General features: G+C 31.7%; 1 protein-coding gene across 3 annotated transcripts in view; it reads right to left on the bottom strand.

Moving 5' to 3' along the window:
- LOC114324603 (anoctamin-10) overlaps positions 1-12,321 on the bottom strand; it is a 139,016-nt gene that overhangs the window by 16,271 nt on the left and 110,424 nt on the right. For all 3 annotated transcript variants that reach the window (XM_028272470.2, XM_050644204.1, XM_028272469.1), the window contains exon 10: positions 6,343-6,591. In XM_028272470.2, the coding sequence (XP_028128271.1) occupies positions 6,343-6,591 (249 nt within the window). The remainder of the gene's footprint in view (positions 1-6,342; positions 6,592-12,321) is intronic.

Below are 12,321 nucleotides of genomic sequence, written 5' to 3'. Positions count from 1 at the left end.
TTAGTTTTTAATTCCAAACAACTTTTTATCATAAGAATTTTCGATATTGAGAGAAATAAGGGTACTTTATCCTTGACCGAAATTCATATTTTTTGACATACCTCGTATAATATTGAGAAAATTTGATATCTGATGATTGAATATTAGGTTGTGGGGCATGCAGAACTTTTTATAAAGAATAACTTTTTTTCGTAAAATTAATAATAAAAAAGTTTCCCATATGTTTCCAACTTAAGTAGACACGCTGTATAAAAAACTCAATCCATTCAGACAAAACTTTTACTAAAATAAAACATTTCAGCGAAAACCTCATATTTCTGTCTTGAGCCGTTTAGAAGTTATAAGCAGTTAAAATGGGAGAAAATATAAGTGGACACCCGGTATATTAAAGTTTAACCTGATTGTTTTGATTATTTCATTCATAGGAGATTCTGACCAATAGAAAGCTACAGAAATCTGAATTAAATCGATAATTTTTGATAATTACCCGTCGCTAATTATATTACGTCAGATGCCCTTCGTTGCTACGAAAAAATACATTCAGTGACATTAATGACAATTAATGTTTTAAAAATTATAAAAGTGATGACTTTCAATCGTCAAATATTTATAAAAACTGTGTGTTTAATGGTACTTACATAAATAAATTATAATAAAATTTTGGTTTTGAACAGTTTTATTCATGAAATAATCGCAACAAATTGCACTCGACCTCTGAAATTAATATAGAATTTTTGCTCTCGTGACACTTTGACATAATTTCACTCGCCTTCAGCTCGTGAAATTAAAACTGTCAAAGTGTCACTCAGGAAAAATTCAATAATTTCAGAGCTCTTGTGCAATTACTACTGATAATATCGTGACAACATACTTCGAAAATAGGTTTCATTGACTGCTTTTTCTCTCTATCCATGGCTTGGATTACGCCTTTTAATGTAGCTACGACAAGCAAAATGTATACAAAACAAAGTTATCGCTTCACCAATAACATGCGGTATGTCATATCGCACCGAAAATAAATTTTGTTGTAAAACGTGTTTTATAAAAGATTCCTAGAACACCATAATGTGTACTTCAAGTGGTGTGTAGTTGTAGCTGCTCCCAACTGCTGCAGTTTTAGTAAAACGTGTTTTATAAAAGATTCCTAGAACACCATAATGTGTACTTCAAGAGGTGTGTAGTTGTAGCTGCTCCCAACTGCTGCAGTTTTAGTATGGTTTAATCTTTGAGCTACGTTGACGTACAATTTTCTTGCGGTAGGTATCAAATACTATATGTCAGCGTTGACGTTTTTATAGTTAAAAGCAGTCCAGTGTATTATTTCGCTATAAGTATGGCAAGTTGATGCAGTTATTCTATTTTCAAGTGCTCTCAACATTATTCTACTATTTTTTTAGTTACCAATACTCAAGTTTTTTTGTAATTCAGTTTATAAAGGATTTTATAAAAACCTCCACCATTTTTTAAATATTATTCATGCGTTCATATAGTCCTGTCGCCAGGGGGGGTACAACGGCCTCCTTAATTCAGATGGACTTACCTAAGTTTTTTTATGTATTTTGACCCGTAGAACACGAATTTTTTGGGTAACAGTCGATCCGGATGTCGATAAGATTGTTATAAACAAAGAACTTGAGGAATGACATAACAGCGATTTTTCGCAAAAAAAACATTTTTTTGTATTCTTTGGGTGATTCTCAGCAAAAAGTGGTCGTACAAGATTTTTCGTAGGATGCATAGTTTTCGAGATAAACGCGGTTGAATTTTCAAAAAATCGAAAGAGTGCAATTTTTGAACCCGAATAACTTTTGATTTAAAAATAAAGTAGCAATTCTGCTTACTCCATTTGAAAATTCCAGTTAAATTCTATCGGTTTTGATTATTTGCATTGCTAAAAACTAAGTTTTTATTTGTTAAACAAAGCCATAAACACATAGTGTTTCCCGTGCCCAATTCATGCGTTTTAATGTACGTAATCTAAGTAAAAATTGTATGTATGCGCGCCTACTCGTTCGATTTCAAATGAGAAATGCATTGAAAACATCATTCAATCACTATGTGCTTATAGCTTTGTTTAAAAATAAAAAAATTAATTTTTAGCAATGAAACTAATCAAAACCGATAGAATTTTACTTGAACTTTCAAATGCGGTAAGCAGAATTGCTATTTTATTTTTCAATCAAAAGTTATTCGGGTTCAAAAATTGCAATTTTTCGATTTTTTGAAAGCTCAATCGCGTTTATGTCGAAAACTATGCATCCTACGAAAAAACTTGAAAAAACATTTTTTGCTTAGAATGACCCAAAAAATACAAAAAAATGTTTTGTTTTGCGAAAAATCGCTGTTATGTGATTCCTCAAGTTCTTTGTTTATATCAATTTTATCGACATCCGGATCGACTGTTACCCAAAAAATTCGTGTTCTACGGGTCAAAATACATAAAAAAACTTGGGTAAGTCCATCTGAGTTAAGGAGGCCGTTGTACTCCCACTGGCGACAGGACTAATAATTTCCTTAAAAAAATAAAATTTATTTTGGAGGTGTTACCAGAGAAGGTTCCCATTGTTTTCAATCTGGTAGGATGTAGAGTAACATTTTTGGATGTTGTTTTATGTGCTATTAGATTGAAAACTTAGTCTTTTTTTGCTAGCAGTTGCCGCTAGGGCATCCCTGCCATTTCGTTCGTTGCAATCCGTGACTGCACGCTGGGGTTTGTCCTAGCTGGGTCAGAGAGAGCAGCATATGTGCCTCCTGATGAGAGACTAATAAGTTTCGAAACCGGTGGAGGTGCTTGCTGCACTCTCTGATTGAACTAGAATATGATGAGGATGTAGTTTTATGTTGAAACGAAATTGAAAATGGTTATTCATTTTTAAAATTAATTTTGTTTGGAGCAGTATTTTATTCTACAGCAGTGTGAAGGATCATTCCGTAGTTGATGTAAAAAACAAATACAGTGATATTAGACAAATTCATAATGAAAATAAAGGAGAATATCACATGGGGAGAAAACTTGTACACTGTAGGTGTACCACTACCATATGGGATCTTAATACAGGAGAGTTCGTGAAGGGGGGCCCGAAAAAAATCTATCCTTAGAAAAACTTCGAAATCGCCAAATTAAGATAAGGTAAGTTAAGTACATGCAAAAGAGTGTATATTTAAAAAATCTGACGATTTGAGCGTGGCGTAAGGAAATGGGCGAGTCATAAAGTTTCACGAGAAAAAAGCGAATATTTCGATAAATAAACGTCAGCTCGAAAAATTAAAAAATACGTGTTCAATATTTTCCAAAAATCTATCTAATGATACCAAACACGACCCCCATGGAGAGGAGTGGGAGTAAATTTAAACTTTTAAATAGAAACCCCGCAATATTTCGCGAAACTAACATCAGATCGAAAAACTGCAAAATAAACGTACCTATTTAATATTTTTGAAAAATCTATCGAGTGACACCAAATACGACCCCCCACGCAGGTGGGGTGGGGGGTTACTTTAAAATCTTAAATAGGAGCCCCCATTTTTTATTGCAGATTTGGATTCCTTACGTAAAAATAAGATATTCGAGACATTTTTTCGAATTAAGGATAGATATAAATAGAAAATGGAAAATTAAGTTAAAAAATGAAAAGTCCCCACTTAAATGGAAAACTTTACTCAACTTGTTTTGATTTTAAGACCTACTCTTCACAACCCAATAGGTCCCATAACGCTCGAGTAACTGCAAATTTAGCATACTTTCCTCCCCTACCATTAAGTATGTACCTAATCCATTATAATTTGAGAATCAGGTATCTTTATACAAACTTAATGGTTTTCTTTTATTACAGGTAATTATCTATGGAGAGACAGGATCAGAAATCAGATAAGTACTTTTTTTATTTAAATCGGTTTTAAACGGGAAAAGGATAATCCACTTAAAGTTTTTTTTGTGTGAATTTGATGGCCTTGGCCGAGCCAATTAGCCAGACATTTTGTTATTTTAAAAACAAACTATTTTTTTTCAATCAGAGGAATTATTTCTGTATTTCTACAAACTAACATATTACAATGATTATCTAAATAATACACTGTTTTGGTAGTAAATATTTTTTGCAAATACTTATTTTTTTTTGTATTTTTTTTATTATATTTTTAATTTCTTTTTTTTTAATTATTATTTTTTTATTGTTTTTTTACTATGCTAAGACATAAACCCGATTCAACATCTCGGAGGTTTACATTTTAAGTTGAAAATAAGTATTCCTAATGACAGTTTTAATTGTCTAAATAATCCTAATGACGCGCAGGAAAACGAGGAATAGAATAGGTCAAATTTCGAATAAAATAGGGCAGCATGGAGAAAAAATATCAGACTCAACATTAAATAGCTGGAACATCATACCGACTATTACTAATATAAAATAAATAATGATAATTTTGTAAACGTTGTTATAATAATAATGCAGATCAACGAATTCTATATACCTACTAGTCCAGGGCGCATCTGTTTTGAGATGGACGTTGAGAGGTGACTCATAATTTTTTGCAGAAATGGCTTGGAATTAACTCATATAATAATAATTGAGTTATCCTCCCACTCAAAAAGGTCCGCAACATTGTTTAAATAATCAAAATGTCAAAAAAATTAAGGAAAAATTCGATTATTTTCTTCGTTTTTTGATTATACCGTTAAAAGTATGTATTTACTTTCGAGAAAAATTGCACTGACATAAAAGTTGGATAATTAAATTTCCAACAACATAAGATTGGTTAAAAATTTTAAAAATTGTCACCCTTGTTGCAAAATAGCACTAATTGCGAAAAACCATAAAAAACAAGTATTCGCATTTTACGTTTGTCAACCATTTATGCTAAACTTAGGACCTCCATATTTTACCCAGAAAAACTTTATGACATAAGAAAACAATACTGTAAATTTCATTACGATCGGTTTAATAGATTTTGCAAAATAAATTTTGCAATCCAGCTTTCGCAAAAAAAAAATTCATTTTTTCAAAATAATGCAAGATTAAAATAAAAGCAGATAGCAAGTTGAAAATTTTTTTAAATATAGAAAAATGCTGTACCTTTCATCTGCAACTTGCAAAATTAAAATCGATTAATTACCACGGCGTCAGGAATTTTTTTAAATAAACATTAATTTTTAGTGCTACGCGCAGGACAGTGGTGTTCGATTTACACAAGTTGATTTCCACCAAAATTTCTTCCAATCTTTATCTAATATATTATTTTCTTACTCTATATTTTGTTGTATTTTAATATTTTAATTCCACAAAAATCAAACTAATTTGATTATTGTTTGTGAAATATTGTTTAAACAATTGCATATGTTTAAAAATAATAAACTTTTATTCTCTAAGTTAAAAAGAAGAGCAAAGACAATTTTTGCTAAAAAAGTGTTATTTCAAAGGACGGAGTATGCATTTTTATTTTGCAATAAACAAATTTATTTATTTATATCGAAATGTACTAAAAATTAAAATATCAATCATTTTCAAAGGTCATTGGAATGCCCAATCAGAGCAAACGTATCCGCTGTCCTGCGTGTATCACCAAAAATTAATGTTTATTTAAAAAAATCCTGACGCCGTTGTAGTTAACCGATTTTATTTTTGCAAGTTGCAAATGAAAGGTACAGTATTCATTTATTTGTAAAAAAAAATCCAACTTGCTGTCTGCTTTATTTTAAGTCCTGCAACATTTTGAAAAACTAAATTTTTTTTGCGAAACTTGGATTGCAGAATTTATTTTGCAAAATCTATTAAATCGACCTTAACGAAATTTACAGTATTGTTTTATTTTATCATAAAGTTTTTTTGGGTGAAATATGAAGATCCTAAGTGTAGCATAAATGGTTTAAAGACATAAAATGCGAATACTTGTTATTTTTATGGTTTTTCCGCAATTATTGCTATTTTGCAACAAGGGTGACAATTTTTAAAGTTTTTTACTAATCCTATATTGAAGGAAATTTAATTACCCAAACTTTATGTCAGTGCAATTTTTCTCGGAAATGAATACTTTTAAAGTTATAATCAAAAAACGAAGAAAAAAGTCGAGTTTTTCCTTCATTTTTTGACATTTTGATTATTTAAACAATGTTCTGGACCTTTTTGAGTGGGAGGATAACTCAATTATTATTACATAAGATATTTTCAAGCAATTTCTCCAAAAAAATATGAGTCACCTCTCAACATCCAAATGTACTAATATTTTTACAGATGCGCCCTGGTCTATACCACGATATTTTGAGTTTATTGACTTAGTAAATAAGTATATAAAATAAAAATGATAGAGAATTAAATAATATAATTAATTTAATATTATTTTACTAACCTCATATTTTAATGCTTGTTTCGATTCATAGTTCTCTTTGGCCAAAGCTACTCTAACCCACTCAGGTTTATCCGATATGGCTATATGAAGAAGGAATCGTATTCCCAACATCAAATGTTCCAACACGACAAACAGTAATAACCATTGAACATCGCTAGAGGTGGGAATCGACTGTCTAAGGGGCTGGCTAAGATATAAAAGTCCGCAATTGGTAAGTATCGATAGGGCGCTGAGGATCTCAAACGATCTCTGTAACGATCAAACAAAAACAATCAAATATAATTAACAATAAAGGTTAAATAAGTAGAGATATAAAATTATTTATTGTAGCAGAAACAATAGTTTATTAAAATCACCCATATAGACCAGGATTGATCTGTGAAAAAACGTCTATTTTTGGATGTGATAGGTGGCATTCGGATTTTTGCAGATAAAGTTAGGTGACAACTTGAATAATAATAATTGACTTATGCTCCTTCTCAAATATGCCCGGAACATTAATAAAAAAATTAAAATATTTAAAAATTTCGAAGAACATCGATTTTTTTCTACTTTCTTTACTTATAACTTTACAACGATTCGTTTTGGAGCAAAGTTGTACAAAAATAAAATAAAGATAATTGAATTTTGTATGATATGCGACTGGTTAAAAATGTCTTAAAGTATATTACCCTTTCTGCAAAATAGCAATAAATACAAAATAAGGGGGCAAGATAAGCATGTTGTTTTTCAATGTTTTTACAACCACTTTGTGGCACTTGTAAACTTAGTAATTCGCTTAGAAAATTCTTATAGCATATACTTAAACCTTCTACCAAATTTCATTAAAATCGACCCAATAGATTTTGCATCATAAATTTGTAATCTAAATTTTTTTAAAAAAGTTCAAATTTCTTTAAAACTTTCTGAACAAAAAGTAGACCATTTAGAAGTTGGCTAATTTTTTTACATATATAAAGAGGCGCTCTACCTACCTAATACACTTTACATAATTAATTTTGGATTATTTAAGCGGCCTCAGCAATGTTTTAAAATTATAAACAATTTTTTGGCTTATAAACAAATAGCTTTGTTTAACAATAAAAAAATTAATTTTTAGCAATGCAAATAATTTAAACCGGTATAATTTGACTTAAGCTTTCAAATGCTGTAAGCAGAATTGCTATTTTATTTTTTAATCAAAAGTTATTCGGGGTCAAAATTGCAATTTTTCGATTTTTTGAAAGTTCAATCGCGTTTATCTCGAAAACTATGCATCCTACGAAAAAATTTGTAAAACATTTTTTGCTTAGAATTACCCAAGGTTTTTGCGAAAAATTGCTGTTATGTAATTCCTCAAGTTCTTTGTTTATAACAATCTTATCGACATCCGGATCAACTGTTACACAAAAAATTTGTGTTCTACGGGTCAAAATATATGTAAAAACTTGGGTAAGCCCATCTAAATAAAGGAGGCCGTTGTACGCCTCCCTGGCGACAGCCCTAATTTGTTTATAAGCCAAAAAATTACTTATAACTTTAAGGCATTGCTGAGGCTGCTTAAATAATCCGATTTTAATTCTGTAAGGTGTATTAGATAGGTAGAGCGCTTGTTTATATGCAAATAAATTAGCAAACTTTTAAATGGTCTACTTTTTGTTCAGAAAATTTTTAAAAAATTTCGACTTAAAAAAAATTAGATTGCAAAATTATTATGCAAAATCTATTAGGTCGATTTTAATGAAATTTGGTGGACTGTTTAGATAAGTTATAAGTATTATTTTTACGAATTACGAAGGTTCTAACTGCAACCAAAGTTGTTGAAACACGTTGAACAAAATCAGGCTGATTTTGCCCACTTATTTTGTATTTATTGCTATTTTGCAGAAAGGGTAATAATTTAAGACATTTTAACAGTCGTGTGTCATACAAAATTTAGTTAACTTTATTTTATTTCTATACGACTTTGTTCCAAAATTAATCGTTTTAAAGTTATAAGCTAAGAAAGTAGAAAAAATTCGATGTTTTTCGGAATTTTTAAATAGTTTAATTTTTTTATTAATGTTCCGGGCATATTTGTAAATGAACATAAATCAATTATAATTAGTGAAGTTGTCCCCTAATTTTATCTGCAAAAATCCGAACGCCACCTCTCACATCCACCTCAAAACAGATCCGCCCTGGTCTAATAAAATAGTAGTTATTGTGTGTATGTGTACAGAAAAGGAAGAGGAGGGGATGAGTAAAAAAATCCTAATAAGAAGTGAATGTTAGTGTGTCTTTAATCTAAGAATCTTTTCCTCTATTTTTTTCATTCCAAGCTTTAGAGATTTATGTAGCAGATGGATTTCTACTACAATGTTTTATAAAAAATATCCATTAATTTTATATCCTATCCCAAGAAAAATATTTATTTTTCTATTTTATTTTGTGAGTTTAAATATCTTTAAAATTTCTAAACCGTCATAACATAGTAAAATCATAGGAAATTTCCTGTTTACTTGTATAAACATTTATTATTCTAGAATGAATCCTCAAAAAGTCCCAGTATATTTCCCTTAAGTTTTGAGCGCTAAAAACCCTATGATATTATTGGTCTGAATTTTGAAAGATCCTTGAGTTGTAGTTGACGATTGGTCAATAGTTTTGGTCGAAAGATCGAGAAGAAATGCATCCGTTGGACGCGAGAGAGACGTGACGATGCAAGGCAGTTCTGAAAGTATGTTCGAGTGGAACATATCTTTTTTTGTTAGAACTCAACAGACTCACAAAGAAACGCACTTTGCCGGCTTTTGAAATGGTTTTCTTCTTGTGGTAGAAGAACTGATGGATTTATAACTTGTCAAGGAATATTATTACAATAGTTTCACAACATTTTACATGGATATATTCTTGTGAAACACTATTATTGTTATGCAGTTTGGTTTGCCGGCGCTAAAAAGAGAAAGTGCGTGGTTTCCTGGTTTCCTGTTTTTATGATGTTATGGTAACATTCCTGTATTGAAGTACCCCGATTATCCTGTATTGAAGTACCCCGATTATATTTGATTTGGTATCAATTTTATCCTGTGTCCTGTTTGGTTCAAAATTGAATGTCTTCCCTCCCAGCCCCGCTTAGAATGGAAAATTTTGGATAAGTTTTTGACGTGTGACATGGATTTTTGTTTTAAGGTATGATAATGTTTATTTTAATTAAATTCCAATGGATTAATTTGGTAAAGATTTTACATATTTAAATAATTTGTTTTCAACATGGATTCTCGGAAATTTTTATGTTAAGTAAATAAAATGGCAGTGACTTTTGACAGCCATAAGTCAAATTTTTGTTTTGGTACACTGCTAAAAATAAGGTTAAGAATTGTAAAACCATATATTTGTTTTTATTATTCATTTCTTGCTTGAGAATATGTTTATTCTCAAAGTAAAAATAAAAAGGTATAAAGGTTTAAATAAACATTATAAAATGTACACATTTTTATTTCTGTAACCTCTTTCTTTAAGAAAATTATTAACAGATATCTAATACAAGCGAATTAAGTTTTAGAATAGAAGAAAATGTAATGGCATAGAAGCCAATAAAGGTAAATGATAGCCCAGTATAACCCCAACGAGGAATCTACGATGAATGTCCCCCCAGTTGGTTTCCAGTAAGTACTCGATATGAGAATTTGAGGATTTTTCAAACGGCGTCCCAATTTATTTAAATAGTAGGAAAGTCCTCAAGTCTGTGTAAGTATCCTTTGCTTATTTGGTTATGTAGTTAGTCTTCTTTAAACCCTCCTACCCCTCCCAACGAATCTACGACCCGCCACCGCACAAAAAATGAGCTGTCGTATGCATGAAGCTTTATGTGTCTGTTCCTTCTACTAGCCCCATTTCGACCCCCCAGTATCTTAGTAGATAGTCTATCCTTGATCCCATTTAGAGCAGACATGTAAAACGCTTCATTTATTATCCGGTCTCTCTTTTTAAGAGTCGACTTGAACCTTTGTTTCGGTTTGTAATTTAATACTAGATTAGCATTAGTCGATTTTGAACCATTCTATTTAAATGTTTTGTTCCTCTGGTGTTTTTTACCTAGCTGTATAGTTATGCTATAGTTAACGTGGCGTTACAATCCTTCGTGAGTTTTAGCTGACATAACAGCATGCCTCCATTCCTCTCGGTCTTGAGCAACCTCCATTTAATTCTCCACGCCCATACCTGTAAGGCGTGTAAGGTCTCCTAATATAAATACTATTCTTATGAGGTGTCTTGCCGTTGGAGTCTTCTGGACTTTATCTATTTTATTATGTTAGCGTCTGGATATAGTTTTTAGGCCTCTTTGTTGTTGGTATCCCATATCGTCCTTTTGCTCCATTAAGCACAGGCTCAAAAATCTTCCTTCGGATTGTTCTTTCCCAATGACGTAGTCGCTTTTCGTTTGCCTTTGTTATCGTTCACGTTTAGCTACCATAAGAGGGGTATGATTGTTTTCAATACTTATTTATGCAATCTATAGTTATTTATAATAGTTATCTATGTATGTCTTGTTAGTTGTTTCGATTTTATGAGGTTTTGAAGGGCATAAAGACATTTCTTGCCTGTTTGTATCCCATTACATATTTCTTATGATCCTTTATTGATGTTCCAAGATACTTAAATTTTCTGATGCGCTCAAAGTTAAAGTCGTCCATGGTGATATATATTTGTATTAGAATCTTCCAAGATATTATGTTTGTCCTGTTTGGTTAGATTTTTTTTCAGTACCTCTAGTATCTGAAAGAAGTTGCCTTTTACTTGCTCTTCTTTTCCTCCGTCGGCGCATGGGTAGCAATTAGGGAATACTTATTATGCAGTTGTCTGATTAGTGTCTGAGATAATATAACCTTTTGTTAATCGGTTTAATGGTTATGACTGACCTACCAAGACTTTCTTGACCATGAAGCAAGAAGTCTTATAGGTATTCCTGTTCACTACCTCTGAAAAAGACTACAGATTTATTACTTTTTAGTATGCCTTCTCCAGTCCCTCTTATCTCTTGTAAGGCAGTTATGTCTATGCTTCTGGATTTAAGTTATTAACCACCTGAGTTAGGGCTCCTCGCCGATAAGGGCTTAGTACGTTTAAGGTTCCTATATTAATTGACCTTTGTCGTCGCTTTTATCTTCTTAAAAGACTCCTCCTTAACCGAGGCATGTGTTTCATTTTTAGAACTGATTGTTTTTCTACAAGAAGGAATAATTAGTCCTTGCTGAACTCTTCTCCTTTCTCATTCTGGACTTGGGACCAGACAACGCTGGAGTTATCTATTTACATAGTTATATTATATGAAAAAGCTCTTGTGGGTGAAACAGCTAAAATAAAGGTAAATGGATTTCCCATTAACAACATTAGATATGCGGATGATACGGTCATCTTAGCTGAAAATATTGGGGATCTTCAGAGGCTGGTGGCAAGAATGCGGTCTAACAATGAACGTCAAGAAGACAAAGTTTATGAGTATATCGAAAATTCAAAGAAATAACGAGAATCTCTTCATACACGGAGCCAATATCGAACGAGTCGACCAATATGCATACCTTGGAAGAATGATCAACCTCACAGGAGATTAGTTACAGGAAATCAGATCAAATCAGAATAGAAAAGGCTGGAGCAAATTTTAACAACATGAGAAAAGTGCTCTGCACAAGAAATTTGAAGTTGGAGCTAAGGGTTAGGATGACTAGGTGCTACGTTTTCTCGACTTTGTTTTATGGAATGTAAGCTTGTACCTTCAATGCTGCATCAATGAAAAAACTAGAATCATTCGAGCTGTGGGTGTACTGAGGAATTCTAAAAAGATCGTGGACAGAACACGTCACAAACAAAGAGGTTCTGAGAAAGATGGATAAAAAATGGAAATCCTAAATGCCAAAAACAATAAAATTGGAGTATCTCGGACATATTACACGTGGAGAGAGATACAGCTTGCTCAAATTGATTATGCAGGGAAAGATTCAAGGAAAGAGAAGCATAGGG

The sequence above is a fragment of the Diabrotica virgifera genome, chromosome 1, assembly GCF_917563875.1.
Source record: "Diabrotica virgifera virgifera chromosome 1, PGI_DIABVI_V3a".
Classification (NCBI taxonomy): domain Eukaryota; kingdom Metazoa; phylum Arthropoda; class Insecta; order Coleoptera; family Chrysomelidae; genus Diabrotica; species Diabrotica virgifera.
This window is presented reverse-complemented; position numbering and strand designations above follow the sequence as displayed.